The sequence below is a fragment of the Ceratosolen solmsi genome, unplaced genomic scaffold (genome assembly GCF_000503995.2).
Source record: "Ceratosolen solmsi marchali unplaced genomic scaffold, CerSol_1.0 scaffold94, whole genome shotgun sequence".
Classification (NCBI taxonomy): Eukaryota; Metazoa; Arthropoda; class Insecta; order Hymenoptera; family Agaonidae; genus Ceratosolen; species Ceratosolen solmsi.
The window spans coordinates 146,535-167,352 of NW_011948458.1; the positions used below are offsets into that span (position 1 = coordinate 146,535).

Below are 20,818 nucleotides of genomic sequence, written 5' to 3' on the forward strand. Positions count from 1 at the left end.
TAAAGTCCAACTACGGAAGCTTCCCGGACATACTCTAGAACAAGACCAGCTACAAAAGCCACAATGGCTTTTCAATCCCTCCAACTATAAGTTGTTCCCGCCACAGATGGCGCACAGCTTCGCATAACCTCCATTTAGGCTCTCTTACGACCGATATTTAGAAGCAACTGCACACGTGTTGAGATAAAACACAATAACATTGCAGTGTTCGATCAGAGCACTACAATCACCATAACCTCAAGTGATAATATTCAATAGATTATAACCTACTTTTTTTATAGTAAATATATATCAACACCACAAGATTATTAAGAAATATAAAGATCATTTGTAATTTCACCAAGGTTAATAATTCCCATTGGAAATAAAGTAAAATAAATGAATTAAACAGTAATAATAAAGACCTTTGTTAATTATTGAATCGATGCATTAACCCTTTACTTGTCCGGCAACCCCACACAACATCCAGTGGTTTTTTTGTTCTAAGTTGATTTCTGCACGTTTGGCTGACAAGTCAGATTGTGGAATTATTTTCCGAACAGCTCCCAATAATCGAAAACCATGATATATAAGTTATGCGCTTTCATTTAGATTTAACAATTACTTATGTTTGTTTACATATCTTGTAAGATTAGATAAATTATCTCTCGAATATGTAAGTTTTTGTGTAATAAATATTCATAGAGATTACATTAGAAGACAATCTTGTATGGATTATTTAAAGTTAGAAGTTTTTTTTGATAACGGAATTGTTTATTTTATGATTTTAGGATGATGGTGAAATCGAATATTTTAATACGATAGTAGTGCAACCACACTTGAAATTAGTCACGAATCAGGGTAGAGGTTTTCATGTACGATGTCGGTATCAGACTCGTGATAAAGTTGTATCAAATGATCAGACGCAAGTTGCCATGCTGCAATCGTTACCATTGCAAGTAAGAACATTAATTTCCTTTTCTTTTGAAAATCCAAATATATGTTACAAAATACATCCTTTCTATCTAAAATAATATTGCAATATATATCTTTTATTATTATATTTACTTGTTGTATGTAGTATTTAAAAGTATATTAAAAATATATTAAAAAGTATTATAAGTTAATTTCAAATTTTTTATTTATTAAATACTAGTATTTTAATTATATTTTGATTATTCTTTTATGTTATATTAAAAAAAATTCCATTTAAATTTTACAAGCTTAAAAAATGATTCCCTTTTTTATATACTCTGTCAAAGAGATATGAAAATAACTGTTTGAAAAAAAGAATTTATCAAGTAGAAATTAAATTACAGGCAGCAGCACCAATGCCAAGCTGCTCAATGAAGATCTATAACGGTGAACCATCGGCACAACAAATTGCAGAAAATGTAAAAATAGGTGATCCGTTAACACTAGTCATTAATATTGAAACACAGGATTTGTTTGGACTGCGAATTTCTGATTGCATTGTTAGAGATGGTATTGGTTGGGGTGAACAGCGATTAATAAATCATGAAGGGTGTGTATAATATTTTATTATATTTCATGTTAAAAATTATTTATATCTTTATTCTGCTTTATGTTATATACTGTTTATATGTTTATCATACTTTGTGTTTTATACTATTTCTATTTTTATTATATTTTGTATAATTTTATTATTTATTAAGAATTTGAGTCATCCATTAATTTTCCACAGTTTAATGATTAGAAGCGTCCATTAATTTATATAAGAACTTGGGATTTCAGTAAAAATTACTTTAAATTTAATTAGCAAGACTACTTGGATGAATTTACATCAGAAAATGAAGTATATTGTATATAACAGTAATATAATATTTTTAATTAACATGTTTTGTATATAGTTTATGACTGTACACTGCATTTTCAAGTCTTCTATTCCATATCTTGGTTTTAGTTGTCCAGTGGATGGCGAAATTATGGGACAATTTACTTATAGGGATGACAAAACTGAAGCCAAAGTACATTTCCAAGCACATAAATTTCCATATACATCCAGCGTCTATTATCAATGTAATGTTAGCATTTGCATGAAGTATAAAGGAGGATGTGCTGATACGGTAAATATAAATTTTCACATTAAATGTTCATCAAATAAGTGTATACATCTAAGGGAATCATACATTTCTTTAATAAAACAAATAGAAGTATTAATAATACTTGAATTTGATACTTATGAAAAAAGTATATATTTTATTAGCTTTCATAAAATTATTAGGACTAACAAAGAATATTTTCATAAATAAAATAAAATATTAACCACTAATGGTTATATTATTTTCTAAAATTGGAAAAAATACACTGTTTAAGGCATCAAAAATATTTAATACAGTGTATCGATACACATCAATAAACATGATGGGCTGTAACACATTAGGCTACAAAAGTATTCTGTAAATTATTTTTATCTAGCCACCACTCTGTACCGACATAGCTCGACGTCGTAGAGAAACCAAGGATAGTAACATAAAAAATACAGAAATTAGCGACACTGGTGTACCAGCTACTATTGAAGTATATAGCGGATTTTACGTTAACGAGGCTGACGTCATTCCAAAGTCGGATTACTACGATGTTTCCAAAGAACGAGTGAGCTATCATCGCTTTTTGACTTTTCCTCTGTTACTTCTAATTCCATCAATTACTTCTAATACTTATATAATTTTATTATTTGTTAAATAATTTATATAAAGATTCTTCATATTTTATTTATTAATACTAATAATTATACTTTGTTGCTTTTTCAATTTTGTGAATATTGAAATATAAATTCACCATTAATACAAGAACAAACGAAATATGAATTTTAATTGTTATGTTTAAGATATTGTTGACAATATAGAATAGTTAATATACTTTTATATTCTGAGTAAAATTTAAAGTAATATATATTTGCGCATGTTTATGTAGATTGTAAAAAATCTAAAAATATTAAAAATGAATGAAATGTGGATAATTATTACAGGCATACGATGACACAAATTACATCTGCATGTCCCAGAAAAGCTTCGCCATTGGTATCGCTATTGCTAGTCTCTTTCTACTATTAGCCATAATTGGTGCAATTTTCATTCTTCTTGGCAAAAAGCGACACAAAAGCATTTCAACGACGGGTTCATCAATATACAGTGGACCATATACAAATACTGCCTATAGCCACAGCAGTTAAAATTTTGTTAATTATATTTCCAAATTTTACACTTTATTGCTTTTTCATGAAAAATTTAAGAAAAAATAGTTTAAAAATAAGAATAATAAACAAATACATATCTTGAACTTATCGATATATATAAATACTCATTCTCTTTTAAATTCATTTATCAAATAATAACACACTACTACAAACATTGATAAATTATGAAGTCACGACTTTATATATATTTACAGTTACTCAGATGAGAAAGTAATTCGTGTCATATATATCTATATTTTTTTTAAATAAACACAGGCTAGCTAGTGAAAAGCCTACATCTTTATAAATAGTTGATAAATACAGCTAGACATGAAAATTTTAGAATAATTAAAATATATTTAAAATTTTGGATAATATGCAGCAATTTTTTTATTTGGTAAAAAGCTATTTTGTACATTTAATTAAGCTAATAAACTCTGACCTATTGTAATAGTATGTTAAATTTATATTAACGTAACTATCTATGTATTACAGTAATTGTTTTAATTATGAAGGTTATACACATATTATTCATATATTTCAGTAACTGCACTAATTATTAAGGTTGATATATACCTTGTACAATTATTCTAAATACAAATAAATTTAATGAGCAAATGGATTTATATCTCAATAAAAAATATTTGTAATAACAGGAAGTATTGTGACTGTCTTTTTTCCCATTTCTTCTTTTGTAATTATAATTTGTATTTATACATATTTTTAATATTATGCAGTATATTCTGAATATTAAAGGAACTAAGTAATGAAATATAATCGGTTACTATGCTATAATTACATTTGTAATTATAATTAGAATTTAATACATTTTTCAGTTTTTCAAAAATAATTGAAAATAATTACATTAAATAATTAAATTTGTCTTTTGGAGTTATAATTAGTCCCATCGATACAATGCATTTAGTGATAATTAATCACAGTTGTGCTGATATTTGTATATAATAGTACAATAGTATATCAAATTAATACACAAAATATTTTTAAAGTAAATGAATGTATTTGTTCATAAAAAATTATATTATTTTGTAATTTTGAAAAATGAATATTGGGGAATGATAAGTAAAATAGGCATTAGATGAAACTCAAATTCAAGACCATAAGTTTGTCACACATGTAGTAATTTAGAAAAATTTTTTTAAAGTATTAAAGAAGAAGATTCAATTTATTGTAATTTTAAGAAAGAAAATACAATCTATAAAAAAAAATTTTATCTGATAGAAAATAACTTGTAATCTTTTTAAGACCTTAATTGACTAGTATTCTACATTCTCATACAAATATAAAAATTAAATTAATTGAATAATCACATTTTACTTTTATTTACACTTTAGTAATATTCAAAGGCATAAAATTGAATGAGATATGGAATTAATAATACAAATACAGTTATTATATTAGGTACGATAAATACTGCAATAAACTACCTTGTAATGAAGATTTAACATTTCTTTTAATACTTAATGCATTTTATCAATGGATAAACAATGATGTAAGTTCTTCAGATTGAGACAAATAAAATTTTAAATTTGTTAAAACATACACTTATATAAATTTTATTTAGTACATATATCTTGCAACACAATGTAAAAAATTTATGCTTGTAAAAACTGTTAGTGTATTAGAGTATTTTAATGATAAAAATTTTAAATAGTCTTTAATAGTACTGATATTAAAAATCAAATGTTGAACTGTACATTAAATATATTGAAATAAAAAAAATTATATATATATATATATATATATATATGTATGCATGTATGTATATACATACAATTTTATTACTAAAAATTATGTTATTATCCAGAAAGGATAAGCGCTCTATGTAGGCTTACATTTTACAAATTGAAATTTTAATGCAATCTTATTTCAAATCATTGAGGTTAATGAACAATAATTTAAACTATTTTTAAATATTTTAAATAATTTGTATTATCTACCAGTTTAAGTCCTGCATAATAAAAATTCTGACTAGTTATGAAAAATAAATAATACTTTTAATTAATTCAATTGCTGATGTGTTAACTAGATGTATAATTAACTATTGCATAAATTTACATTGTTTGATGGATATAAATTTTTTTTATAAAATTTTGTTATAAATCTAACATATAAAAAAATCGGCCATGTCTTAATTGAAATTACTTGAGAATTATTAGGTAATACCAAGTAAGTGTTTGTTATTAAATGATGAATCAATTGAAGCAATTCTAATTCACAGTTTATCAATAAATATATATTATCCACATTAATACGGTTTTGTATTTCATAAATTTTTACATTTAACATTAATAAGTACTATTGCTTTAAATATTTGCAATTTATACATTAAATATTTAAATAAGTATTTCTACAGATTTATTTCTTTATATTTTCTTTTTAAATCTTTCATCACATATATGTAAATGAAACAAGTATTGACAATTTTTATTAGATAATAATTTTCAATTTATGGTATATTTATCTAATTTTTGTTTAAAATTAAAATGAATAATTTATACATTTGTATTGTATATAAACTTTGCATTATTTCAAAACATTGTTGTGCGCTTGCACGTAATGTTTACATAGATTATCAAATTGATGAGATTACTATTATACTTTTAATAATATATTATCGTATTATATATATACGATATTTTTGTTGCAAATGTACTCAGTAGGTTATATTAATTACAATAATACAATATAGTAACAGTACATCACATTCTTGGAAACACAAAAATATTTTTGGTAATCTGCATAGTTTATCTTAAAGACAAACCTCACATTTATAATGCGAAATCTGTAAAACCGTCTTTGAAATGTCTTCACATACAGTATTATATATATTATCTATATTTTCGTTTTATTTTTAATGAAAGATAAATTTTTATCAATATCTATTCATCTTCTCTTCAATGATGCTGAAATTTATATTTAAAACATTTTATTTTTATTGCCATCCATTTTCATGAAACGCATCAAATTTTCTGTTTGCCAAATAACAATTATTGGTTAATTTGTACTTATACTCTTTAACATCATATAAAAAAAATGTTACATATTCATTCATATTATGCTCTTTTTATGTAACCTAGTTTGAAAATAAAAACTATGTTATAATACATTTGATTTGTTTTTATTACTTGCTTTTGTACCGTGCTTAGTATCTTACTTCTTTCATTCTTATCTAATTTCATTTTGTATTACAGTTGATTCTGATGAGTGATTGTCACTTTTGCTGTTTCTGCAAATACAATATATTATTTAAATTTTTCATAGGTTCAAACAAATATAATAAAGTATGATAAAGTATATAAAATATTTTGATGCAATATTGATTTATTCAAGTAATTTAAAACAGTTTAAATGTTTTAATAAAAAAATATAAAAAATAAATATAATTCTTCTACATACAATAATAAGAAAATAATAAGTATATTTTTGTCGAAGTTCAAATCAACTACACTTCAAATAATGAAACTATATCATTTCTATATTGTAGGAAACAATTGAAATTAAATGTTTAATTTAAGTTATATACCTTAAATCACAATGTTTTCCAGGTTTCCCTTTTAGAAAAAAATAAGCCACAAATTTTAATTTCTTTTATCTCAAAAAGTAATAAATAACATAATTTAACACAAAAATTAAAGACAATCAGTAGCTACTTTTAATAATTTAATTGTTATTTATAATATAGATTGACCCTCTTCTATACGACTTGGTGTATTAGCAGAAAAAGATACTAAAGGGGATAGATGCACATTTGGTAGTACTGTTTCTAGTTTTATAATTTTTGACCTAAGGAATAGGTTATTAAGCAAAATTAAATTTATTAAGTTGAATATAAAATATTTTCATACCTAAAATATTTTCCATCTAAGAAAGGAGATGTTTTATTACTAGATGTATTTGATAAACAAGATATTGGCTTATAAGATATAGGGCAGCAGCCTTGAGTAACCAATGATGATTGTACAGGTGTACATTGAAATCTAGTATTAGTTGATACTCCAGGATGTATCAGTCTCATATCTTAAAAAGAGAAAAAATATGTAATTAACTTTTTTTTTTAAATTAGTTAAAATAAACAAAATACAATTAATTATATGTTTTCATTAGAAAAACTAGAATATTTTTATTTATGGGTGTAATTACATAATATAATTAAATATTTTGATTAATTAAATTATATGAAATATTAATTATTTGAAGCATTATTTATCATTTATATAAATAATGATTATATTTAAAGTATTTGAGTAACAACCACTCTAAAATTTTAAGATTTTGCAGTGTGATTAAATGAGTTATAAGCTGTATAACATACATATAAAAATGAAAAATGTTATGTAACCTTGTATGATATGAACACCTTGATACATTGGCAGTGGATAATGTGACATTGTTTGAGTGATTTGGTCTCCACTTCTAATTCCATAAAGTTCATATGCAGGTGTTAGAGACTTATTAGTTGGAGTCAATGTATGAACTCCTTTAATGAGCTATATAAAAAATAATTAATACTTTATTGATAAATAAAATTAGAAACTATAATGGGGGATCATATAAAAAGCAATTGCTAGAAATAAATATTTAGGTCCATTTAGTATTTAAATACTCTGCTTAGTATAATATAGGAAAAGGATAGTTATTAAAATTTGAATACCTGAAAGGCTAGATATTTGCTACTTTAAAAATTAAATTTAGTACGTCAATAATTTTTACATGATTTTGAGAAATAGTATAAAAAACCTGATTTGAATTTGGTGGTGTGGATACTCTGTAAATTACAGAAGATGGATGAATTACAGATTGTCTTGGATAGTAAGCAGGAACCGTATGAATTGGTGGCTGACACAAATATTCATTTGAATTAGGTGAAACAGTTGATATGGATTTATAAGGAACTCTACAGCTATTCACATAATTTACTGTAAATCAAATTAGGTTATAAATAAAATTAATTTAGTTATAAATATTAATACTTTATATCTATAATTTTACCATTTGATTGACTTATTGTAGGCATTGTTTGCAAATTAATAGAATAACTCGATGTAAGTCTTTGTTGAGATACTTGTCTATCATTCTGATTTTTATTTAGAAATATTGTATTTCCTAGGGAAGGTGCGAAATACATGGTTTGTTGTGGCTATTAATAAATGATGTTAGAAAATAATATTTAAAAGCTAAACATTTTGTTCATATTTTAAATATAAAATGAATTCTACCAGAATTTGATTTGTAGATGTTTGCCAAAAATTAGATTGCATAGGTTGAAAACTTGTTAATGTTTCATTTATTCTTGGAGTCAATTGTGTATATGGATGTGTAAATGTGTGATTATTACCTGCACCACATTGATCATAAACATTCATTCCCATAAAGTAATTTGACAATTCAGTTATATCCTGTGTTTGACAAAAAATTTGTAATTAAAAGGAGCAATTAATGAATTTAGAGTACTTTTAAGACTTATATTTTATAAAATACTTTTATATTTAAAATGGACACAGAATCTAAAAAATACATTTGAATATTAAAAAATAAAGAAACATTACCGCAGACTGTGGTCTAGATGAATATTGTATAGGTAATGTATAATTCGTATAAAGGTGATTTTGATTGAATATGTCTTCTTGTCTATTTTTTAATATAGATGGTACTCCATACATTGGATGTTGATTCATCATTACAGTTTGTTGTGTTACATTATGTTGGTAGATACTCTGACTGTATGGTTCAGATTTAGGCACATCTGGTGCATAAGGTTGAACAGCCTGACCACGATTACATGATTGAATGGTAACAGCTCTGATTAAAGACTGCTGTTGCTGAACTGCACCTTGAGATTGATGTTGGTGCAAGTGTAACTGAGAGTGTAGTTTTGACTGATGCTGACGTTCATAGAACAAAAGTGATGGTTGTGGTAATGAAGGCAATGACTTAAATGCTAAACTTGGAGATGTTATAGAGCTTGTTAAATGTGTTGTATTTGTTGCCATTGTTGTAGTTAGCGTTGTCATAGTTGCTTTTTTTGTTGCATTGAAACAGGATTTATAATTATGTTTCAATATTTGCAATTCTTGTCTTTTGCCATAATCATTTTTATTATTCAAAATTGTTTTGTATGATTCAGATGGTTCACAAATTTTCAGTGATGCATTCAAATCTAAAATTAAATTTAATTATCATTATTAATTAATAATGGAAACAAAAATCAGTGATTTAAATATACCTCGAGTTTCTGCTTTCTTTATAAAAAACTTTGGTGGATTGTTTGGGTCAAATCGATATAAAGAGCCATCTTGATTCATGTATGGTTGATTTGTTTGTGGATTTATTATTATGCTACCTGGTGGTACACTAGACATACTACTTATTACCCATATAACTGTTTGACTGTTTGATTCTGGTATGACTAAATCTTGACTAGAAATTTGTAATTGATTACACAGGTTACTAGGAACTGGTGATGATGACAGGGAGGTAGGTATAGTCATTTCCCTTCTTTGAATCTGAGATTCATATTCACTATTTGAAGGACTTAAGCGAGAACACATACTAGTACTGGATTCTTCAATTTATAAAGATTAATTATATACGTTAGAAAAATATTAAAATAATAATATTTTTAAATTATATAAACCTTGTTTTATTAGATGTCTACCAGTACTATGTGTAGACATAATGCTACTATCCTTTGACAGTACTCCTCTAGTATAACCTCCAAAACTAAAAGATTTAGAAACAGATGGTCGCAAAATATTGGAGTGAAATAAGTGTTTGCCATCAAGAGCTTCTCCTTTAGATAATCTTGCTTGCCTAAAATTTTGAAAAATTTGAATTTATAATATATAAAAATATTCAATTAAAAAAAAATTAAATATGATTTTAACACATCACCTAATAGAATGATTAGATGGGTGTAACAAGCGATATTTTATGGAAGTTTCAGAACTTTCTGAAGATGACCAGTAAGGCCAAGATGTAACTTCGTCATTTTCACTGCTACTCTCTTTAAATATTCTTCGTCGAGCTCTTTCATATTCTTCTTCTCGCTCTTCAAAACTTTTACTGCGACGACAAAATTCACCTGATGTTCTATCATGAAATTTAAAGTTAAAACTATCCTCAAATGAATTAGAGTCCCTTTTTAAAATACTTCTGCGTGGTTCTTCAACAAGAAGTAAATCATTGTGAATATGTTCTTTGAAACGTGTTTCAGGAATTCGCATATTTTTTGTTCTTGTAACAATTACACTTAATCCAGATTGATCTACATTATGTTCCATACCAAAATATGCAGCCACTCGATGCACTAGCATTCTATTGTATGAAGACATATTTGGAAATTTATGAGAAATTTTTTGTTTATCTTTTACAAAATCTATTAAATCTTTCTCAATCTTTAAAAGTACAGTTCGATCTTTTTGATTTCGATTAATAGTATCTGCAATAAATTGTTCTAAATCTATACCAGTACTATCAGTATATAATTCTGTACTATTATCTAAAATGAAAATCAAATTACATACAAAATTTATGAGAAAACTACTAAATTTATAACAAATCAATTATTCTTGATTGTAACCTCTTGACAGCAATGGTGAAACACTCTCATAGCTATTTTGATTAAATGGATTTTGATTCTTAAGCTTGTATCTAGAGTCGGAACGATTATTAGAAACATTGCCACACTCTATTGAATCTTGGTTGTTACAAATACTTAATATATTTGATCTGCATTGTTCATTTTTTTTATTGTTCTGCATATGTTTTTGTGAATTTTGATTTTTTGATGGTGATTTTGAAGTTTGAAGTAAATCAAGCCTGCCAAGTTGATCATTTTTAACACAATTATTGCATGTTAAACTAGTGTTTACATTATTTTGGTGTGATTTTTGGCATTCAGACTTATTATTACTTATGGGAGATCTAATAGTCTTCTGATGTGCTTGAAAAGAACTAGACGAATCTGAAATTGAAGATAAAATTACTACTTTGTATGAAAAATATAAACGTATATATCGGTTAAAATAATATTAAAAGTAACCCCATTTATAATAAAGTTTAGTTAAAAAATTCTATAATTTATTAAATCAAAAACTACGAAATTAAATTAATCAAACCATTATGTAGGGCTATTCGATTAATACGTAAATTCTTCATTTTTTTGGGTGACTGACACCTGGCACTAAAATTACTATTACATATTGCCTCATTATTTAATGACTGTTGTTTATTATTTTCGTTACTGTTACTGATGTTGGACGTCAAATTAATGCCATAAACAAATTTTTTTAGAGTTGATTTTTTGATGTTCGATATAGTAGAGACTGTAGAAGTAACATTATTAGCAGTTTCATTATCCATCAGTAGTCGATTTTGTATCGAAGATACCGAATCGTTCTGAGCTTTGCGCGGTGGAGATGTGGATTCTTTCATGGCATGACTTCGAACCAATAGTTTTACTTTTGAATTTGTCTATAAATAAATATTTTCTTTTGTGATTAATTAATTGTATAATTCAATATTGATAACAAAAATTCAATTATTTCTTTATTATAAAAACAAAACTATCTATTTTCTTACTGTGCTTTTTCCCACTTTAATAAGTAAACGGTATAAATTGTAGCATGTAGTGAAACGTTAAATAATATAATTTAAATATTGTAAATATTATATAATATATTATTTACATCATAAATATACTTAATGAATATAATATTAAACAGTAGTTATTATACTCGATTCTTTATTAAATTATAGAGATAGCATAAATTTATTGTAAACACAAAATAATAAAAAGGTTACAATTGGACTATTAATTAAAATTATAAGAAGTTTCATTTCATAAATTTGTAATATTTGTAGTACGAATAAAAGTAATAAGTTCAAACTTACTCTATTGCGATTATTTTTAGTTTCTATGTCGTTTTGGTCGTTAAAAGATGAAATAGTGGTGCCAGAGGTAGAACGATGAAATTGATTGTTGCAATTAGTTTTAAACATATCCGAATCAGAGAAATTCAAGTTTTTAACGCAGAGACTTGATTGCCTGGACCCGGGAAGCGATGGCATTCTATCTTCACGCATCACCATACAGGAAACATCGCTTACTTTCTAACCTACCACCATCATTAATCACTATTTGATATTATATATAATACTATACTATAATAAATAAAACAATTAGTTATTATATTTTAATGCTTTAAGATAGAATAAATCTATTTTTGGCAGAACAGCTGTAAAACTACTCATTTTGATTTTTATTGGTAAAAAAATTATTTAGTTATTTTTAATTAAATTTCAGCTGCAACGATTACAATTTGTATTAAGAATAATTTAATAATGTAAATAATAAAAATCTAATTCTTTTACTTGTGTGCATGTGTAGTTATAATTACAATACACATAGAATTCAATCATAAAATTTCTAACACAGGTGTTTATAAATTATTCTTATGATTGAATTTCAATATCGAATCTTGAGAAATTGCCATAATTAAAAAGAAAAATGAATAATGGTTTTATTAATAGATAAATGAAAGCAAAGTGGATGATTTATTAGCAAAATTACATAAATAAATAGTTGAAATTACGCTAGCGTAAGTCGTATAACCACATCTGCTTCTCAGTTCTGAAGGAAAGTACACACTTTATCCTATATATACTACATTTAGTTCATAATAAATGCATGTATACATCACTCTTTTAAATTTCAATGCAGCTCTGCATAAGACACCATATCTAACTTACTATTAATAGATTAATTTGTAATACTAAGTAATTATTATTACTTTGTACTTAATCGATAATTCAAGAAGATTTGTTAATAATTAATGTAAATGATATTTGGGATCATTCTTTCTTTTGCCACGTTTTAAAAATAAATTAATATTAAATGTTAATAAAAATTTAGTTTTTACGGAATATTTCTACGGTTAAGTATAGTATTTGTATGTTAAAAGATATGCGAAAACTTACATATCTCAATAAAATGAAACTGTTTTACTTTTTGAAAGGGCGCTTAACTTTGTTATACTTTGTTAAATGTTTATAAACTGTTTAAAAAAGATTGAATAATTTCTCATGCATCCACTAACTTCGATTTAGAGAAGCAAATTGATAAAAAATTTATGTTAAGTTAAATAAACTTATTTTTGCGTTAGATCCAGTTATACTCGAATCACATTGCAGAACTTTGAAAAAATATATGCAGAAATTTACTAATATAGTAACTAATCCTTTTTCTATTACAAATATAATTTATTCTTTATAAATATAATTATATAAATATATTTCTAAATAAAATTAATGTATAAAATTATAAATATAATATAATTAATAATTAATATAATTAATGGACAATGTAATTTGTATATTTAAATTTTATGATAATAAGAATATACAATAAATTTTTATACAGTAACAAAAATATATTTTTCAATATATATAAAACAAATTTATATTTTTCGATATAACTTTATCTTAAACATTTATTCTGATATATATATATATATATATATATATATATATATATGAATTTTTTATTTCATTGGAAAATTTCTAATATCAGTGAAATTCTATCTATTCTATTCTTTTCTATAATAATTCTATCTATATTATTTACCATTAATATTAAAAATATTTAAATTATAAATAATTTCGGAATTATCTATTCGAGATTTACTGTAAAATATACTACAACACATATAAGTAAATAAAACAAACAAATATCGAAATGATAAATTACAAAAAATTATTTATCAAAGCTGATTATTTATCAAAGCCAGATTTTAATAAAATACATAATTCATTGTTAATTTAGAAAATCATAATGAAAAAGTAAAAAACAATCGTATAAATACGTTAATATTTTTATTTAAAAATATAGATTTTGAATATAATTTATTAATGAACTGGAAAAGAATCTAACTACAATTATAAAATTGTAAAAAACTAAAATATATAACAATATAATTTTAATGCTATATAATTTCAATCAGATAACAATTGCTTTCTAATTATAAAGTACTCTAATACAAAAACACAAAAATTTTGCAATTTAAAAAAAAGAGAATGTTTAAATTTTCCATGTTTTATAAAGAATCATACAAAGATAATCATTAATAAATAATAAAACATAAATTATATTTTAAAAATTGGTTATTAAAATATAATATCAGAGTAATAACTTACAGATATTTTATCTTAACAAATTTTAAAAAATTTATAACCAAAACAACTATTCATCCCTTAATAAATCATTTCGTATCATTACGTTATTAAGCTTTTTCAAGCGAATGGTTGGAAATTTTATGACATGCTAAAAATATAAGTAGAAAAAGATATAATGTATATTCACTAATTAGATTTCTCATTATTCATAAAATATTATCCACTCTTGATTATAATTCAAATGCACAAACAAATGTCGTCTAAATAATAACAGGAACTTAATTAATAATAGTATAAACACTCATAATATAAATATGAATTTATTTATGGTAGCTTCTGAGTAAAGATAGTCACTTCACTCTTTAAGTAGTAATTTTAATTAAATAATTTTTAAGTGCTCTATATATAAAATTTTATTCTAATATAAATATATCTGTTACGTTTTACAATGATTTAATGAATTAAATTTTAATATAGATTTTTTATTGAATTTAGTCCGAAAATGTTGAAGAAAAATGATATACTTTTACAAAACATGTTTTTATTATGAAAGTGTTACGTAAATCAAGGAATAAATAATTCTAATAATAAAGCAAGTTTTTACATTGTTAAAGATAATTTTGAATATCGTAATAATGAAATTATGATTTTAAGAAATAAATAAAACGTTACAATTTTTCAAATAAATAATGATACAATTTCAACAAACGTCGAATTTGCAATGATTATTACAATAAACTATCTGTGAAAACAGAAAAATTTAAAGAATATTTTTATTATTTTAAATTTATAATTAATATTGATGGACGCACTAAAAAACAAGTTAATAAAATAATTTTGAAAGACCATGTTTATATTTTTTAAAGCGTTTTAATCCATTTATACAACTAATATAAATTAATAATTTATTTATTAATAATACTATTATAAATTATTGAACTAACGAAACTAAGCTAATGAAATAAAATTATAATGAATTACAGAAGACAAATTATAATCAATTACAAATACGATTGTGATACTTGAAATATATAAAGTACATACAAATAAACCTAAAATATATAAAAATTATGTTCAAAAATTAAATTAATAAATTATTTGTAAAATTACATCAAACAATAATTTTTCTTAGATTTCTCCACTAAAAATAGTTCCAAAAATAATGTATTGGGTAGTACAACATGGAGAATTATAAAACATTATAGAAATAATTATGTTAATATAAGAAATAATTTTTCAAGACCTCATATTTCAAACAATTTCAATCAGTTGTATACTAATAATACTTATGTTTTTAAATATTTGACAACTCTCGAATCATGATTAGAGTTGTATCGAATAAAAATTGTTCTCTGAAGTTAAAAACATACATTACTCAGAATAATTAAAAAAAAAATTAAATAAACAGAATTTTAAATCACGGACAAATATAAAACTAGTAATAACTGGCTCAATGTTTCATAAATTGAAACTACAAATTGATAAAATCACAAAACCATTAACTTTATGCCTACGCATTAATTTTAATTAAATCAATTCATAACTTTAATCAAGCAAATGAATTAATAATTTTAATAAATAAAATGAGACATTTAAACGGTCTATTGATTTCAATATTAATATGTAATAAAAAAAATTAAAAAAAAAAAAATTAATGTTTAGATGCTAATAACTTTATTATTAAGACTGTTTTAGTCTGAACCGAGGATACTCATGGCCTAATAAGAAAAATCATTTGTCTTTATTATTTATTAAATAGACTATTAGTACCTTGTTTTAAATGGTAATTAATATTAAAATAATACTATTTTATAAATAAAATGGAACGTAAGAATAAAATAATGTAAGAAAAATTAAATATAACATATTAAGAAAACTATAATTGAAAACAAAAATCTGATCTATAGGAATTTAATCATATAATAATATTAATATTACAATGGATAATTATAATAATTTAAAATGAATAAATTCTTCCCTTTTATCTTCTATAACATTGAGTAAATTTCAACTTGATTTTACATTGATACTTCCCATTGTGTTGATTATAATAATAAAAAATTTATCCATTATAATTGTAAACGATAAAATATTAAAATTATAATAAAAAAACAAATATTTTGAACAGCAAATAATCATAATTTATATCTATTATTAATCAATATCTATTTATTACGTAGCACTATTACTTAATACGATGATAAACTATATTTAAAAGTACTAAATGTTAATTTATATCTATTATTAATATCTACTTTTTTGTAAAATTTATTTAAATGTTTTTTCAACCCCAACAAACTTATATTAAAAGAAAAACAAATTCAATTTGGATTACTCTACATTATTAATTAATAAATAATATTCCAAATACGATATTGAAATATATTTACAAGCTTTAGTTAAAATGAATGTCATCATTATCATATTTATATTATTCATATTATGTACTTAAAAATAAGATACAATGTTTTAAAGATAAATTATATGATTTTTAATATTTTATGTTTTTCAACACGAATAATTTGTTTTTAAATAAAATTGTAAAACATTTCATTTAAATTTATCTTCAATTTCAACAAATATTTTAATTCATACAATAATATTTATATACAGAATGAAAAATACTTTAAAATAAAAATTTAAATAAATATTTTAATTTTATAATAGAATACTTTAAATGTGTCAATAGAATTATAAACTATATAAGATTATCAGCAACGCGTCAAATTTTATTTTGGTAGATACAGCCAACAGAATTAGACATTTGTGTCCACGGGTAACTGGTAGTAGACTTTTAATTCGGTCCAGAAGCGGAGCTAACGTATTCATAGTGCTTTTGAAATGACAATCTCTGATTCTCCGCCCTTTGAAATTGATAATTTTATCCATCTGCGTATTTGCTTAAAGACCATTGAGCAAGGTAGATAATAAAATTCAAATTAAATTTAATTCGATTGATCCATAACTAAAAAGAAGACTACATCCACAATTAGAATATGACATGTATATATCTTACTTCTATAAAATCATTCGTTTATGTATTCCCATCTACGCAGCTATAATAACGTGATTTTTACTACTTTAAAGGTAGATTAATAACACCGGTTTGGCCATAAATAGGCAAAAAAATATATAGGACATAATTTATGGTAGTATTTTTTCGCTGCATAAGAGGCTGTGTTATTATCCTTAGTACATTATTGCCAATTCATTGAACAACTGAAATTTTTAATTAAAATACTACTTTACTTGTAAGCAATATTTATAATGTTAGCTAACAAGGTTTCATAACAAATTATTTTGTTTCTGGTGACAATGGCGTATTATCTGTTATTAAATATTTTTTAAATATACGTTTTTTAGTGATTCGAATATATAGTAGTTTAGAAAAATTCATTAATTAAAAATAATTTTTTAATACACTACGTGTATTTCAATATCATTGAACAATTTCAAATTATACATTTTGCAGATTTCTAAGCATTCCGTAATTTTAACGATCAATATTTTAGAAGTAATTTCCTTAAGGTTTAACACTTAAAATATTATTGTATAATATTATTGTATTATGTAGCTCTTATCTTTATATTATTAATATCTGATATTATCAGAAACAGATAAATTATCAGTTAAAAATAAATTCATAAATAATAAGAGTGCAGGCTATTCATATGAAATATTTTGAAATATTATTATATTGATTTCCTATATTAATAGAATAATTTCATTCAACGTTTATATATTACTTTAAATATAATTTAATTCTCTACTGCAGCGAAACAATAATAGCCTAATAATATTTTCTAATAAATTTTTATATTATTCTTTATGTAAAATGAAATCAATTCCAATTTTTTTATGATTTCAATTTTATAAATATTTTTATATAATGTAGCAAATTGTTTCAAACAAATACAAATATTTAAAGTTAAAAGTGTGTATAATTTAAACAATTATGAATTTTGGAAAAAAAATAATTACGTACGATTTTGAGTTCGAGAAATACTAATATAAGAATACATTTCACGATTCAGCGTAGTAAAATTTTTACCTTCTGCACTATCAAAACTGGTACATTTTTGCTAGTTAAATATCATTTCGTCGTTTTTTGAAATAATCTATTAGACAGACGCCAATTATCCATAAGTGTGTCAATAAATACGATATTATGTATGTCAAAATCTAAACATTTTTTCAAAGTTTAAAATAATATGTTTACACAGTTCATATTTTATATTAATTTTAAAAACAAATATTGTAAACCCTATATGAGAAATAGTTATTCACATTGTTCTATTAAATATTTAATTTGAGTTGTAACTTTTTAGAATAGTACAAAACCCGCATACACTCTCAAATTTCTGTTATTCAACACTCTTCATTCGGTATTTCCTTTTTTATTTTATATCGCAGCAACATAATATTATATCAGCAGCTATCAAAAAATTTAATTTTGGCACATAGCTTACAACTAAAATAAATTTTATTTATTAACTGTTATTATATTATAGTAATGAATTATATTTATAGTATAAATAAAATTAATCAAGTTTTATATTTACTGTTAAATGTCAAACATTATTTATCGATAAGTCCTTTAAATTTTGCGAGAAATGATAATTTTGTTTATTTGCTCTTTTTAACAAAAACATTTTATGTATTATGAGTTTATTTAATATTAATTTATAATACTTATCACTGATGACACATAAATCTATAATTACCAAGAATAATTTTCAAAAAGATTAATAAATAACTTAAAAAATAAAATTAAAATTAAATTTTATATTAAAAAACGTTTGCTTCAATGTTACTTCGTTAAACAGGTATAATTTGTAAAAGTAATAAAAAGGATACTATATTCGAAGTAATTATTTATTTCGAAGAAATTACATATTATTTTGGGAACTTCGAAATCTAAACTAATTAAAATAGGCGTAACGATGGATCTCAATCATATTCAATAATGGTTTACAACTTGATATTCAATTCTCTAATTATATTAATGATATTTTTTGAAGCATTACCACTCCGTATTTATCTAAAATTTCTTCATTTAGATAAATGTAATAATTTTCGAGATATCATTTTTTAATATTTCGAGTATTAATTGATCACAAGAATATTTATTAAATTCAAATTAAATTGCTTATGATGAGTTAAAAATATAGTATGTTGATATTAGTTTATATTTATAAGTATATCAATATAATTATAATTTACAATCTAAATATCAATATTTATTTCAAATTAATTATATTATCAATAAATCGTTTCATAAATAAAAAAATTACAATTGTATTTAATCAAATTTATATGAAATAAAAATCATGATACTAAGTCAATTTTGTTTGCACATGAAATATTTTCAAACTATTTTTCTTTTTAAAGTTTTTTCAAGAATATTTATGCAAAAATTAATTTATTCATTATATACTATACTTTTAAATATAATTTATTTTTCATATTAATTAATTATAACAAAGATATATTATTTAATTAGGCAATAAATAATGTATCAGTTTCAAAATACAGGTAGGTAACACTTTTATATATTATCTTATATTATATTATTATATAACTCATATCATGAAATTATAAAAGTATTAAAATACTGTGTTATCGTTGCATTTAAATTAAACAAATTGTTTAAATTGAATTGAACTTGATAGTTAAGTACTAAAAATAACTAATAATAAAAGTGAGAGGAATTCAGTCTTATGTATAGAAATAAATTACGTTTGTTAAAATATAATTTAAAAAACACGTTTTTGTAAATATTTATATTTAGGTAAAGAAAAACTAGTTGAATTAAGCAATTAGATAAAAATTAAATGAAGTGCGTTAATATGATTATTGACAATTCTTTTAAATGAAATAGCAAAAGCAAAGGTAGAATTTTAGCCTTTGCATTATTGGGCCTCTTCAATAAATACATATCCATACATACTGGAATGATATAAAGATAGATTTTGTATTTAATGAAGATGAAAATCGGTAATGCAGGAATTCTTAAATAGGCCTTAATACGAAGTTCAAGCTTCAAAGTTAAATAAGTAGCATGAAAATAAAAAAAAGCCATGTAAATACAAACTGCCTTAAGTAATAGCGGATAAATAATTAAAGATTCTTGTTACAGAAAAAAAATAAACAAGAAAGTATTTGAGCTTGAAGAAATTGAAAGTAGGTCAGTAGTGCGATGGTGCAATCAATAGAAACTATTTCGTGGTGGGGAATCCAGCCACGCGCGCCGAATTTTGCAAGGCTGGAGAGGCATAGAACTGGAAAGAATGAGGACACTTGATCAGAAAGGTTGAGACCAGACATCTATATGATGGATGAATAAAAAATCTATTTCGTACACTCAACTTCTACTATTTAAACGTTCTATTTTATTTACATCTTTGAAAAACGACTGAAAAATGTTGAATATGTACGTATTTATGT

General features: G+C 23.4%; 2 protein-coding genes across 3 annotated transcripts in view; one reads left to right on the forward strand and one right to left on the reverse strand.

Annotated features, from left to right (window-relative positions):
* Positions 1-3,203, forward strand: part of pio (zona pellucida domain-containing protein piopio) — a 29,003-nt gene extending 25,800 nt beyond the window's left edge. For both annotated transcript variants that reach the window (XM_011505416.1, XM_011505418.1), the window contains exons 5-9: positions 771-938; positions 1,299-1,504; positions 1,904-2,066; positions 2,419-2,595; positions 2,972-3,203. In XM_011505416.1, the coding sequence (XP_011503718.1) occupies positions 771-938; positions 1,299-1,504; positions 1,904-2,066; positions 2,419-2,595; positions 2,972-3,175 (918 nt within the window). In that variant the 3' untranslated portion in view covers positions 3,176-3,203. The remainder of the gene's footprint in view (positions 1-770; positions 939-1,298; positions 1,505-1,903; positions 2,067-2,418; positions 2,596-2,971) is intronic.
* A 2,888-nt stretch (positions 3,204-6,091) lies between these two features.
* Positions 6,092-20,818, reverse strand: part of LOC105366860 (uncharacterized) — a 15,894-nt gene continuing 1,167 nt past the window's right edge. The window contains exons 2-15 of the mRNA XM_011505447.1: positions 12,092-12,310; positions 11,317-11,671; positions 10,779-11,162; positions 10,091-10,697; positions 9,834-10,009; positions 9,423-9,761; positions 8,746-9,356; positions 8,416-8,595; positions 8,171-8,336; positions 7,937-8,115; positions 7,539-7,686; positions 7,045-7,216; positions 6,354-6,425; positions 6,092-6,272 (exon numbers count right to left, since the gene is read on the reverse strand). Of these exons, the coding sequence (XP_011503749.1) occupies positions 6,365-6,425; positions 7,045-7,216; positions 7,539-7,686; positions 7,937-8,115; positions 8,171-8,336; positions 8,416-8,595; positions 8,746-9,356; positions 9,423-9,761; positions 9,834-10,009; positions 10,091-10,697; positions 10,779-11,162; positions 11,317-11,671; positions 12,092-12,310 (3,597 nt within the window). The 3' untranslated portion in view covers positions 6,092-6,272; positions 6,354-6,364. The remainder of the gene's footprint in view (positions 6,273-6,353; positions 6,426-7,044; positions 7,217-7,538; positions 7,687-7,936; positions 8,116-8,170; positions 8,337-8,415; positions 8,596-8,745; positions 9,357-9,422; positions 9,762-9,833; positions 10,010-10,090; positions 10,698-10,778; positions 11,163-11,316; positions 11,672-12,091; positions 12,311-20,818) is intronic.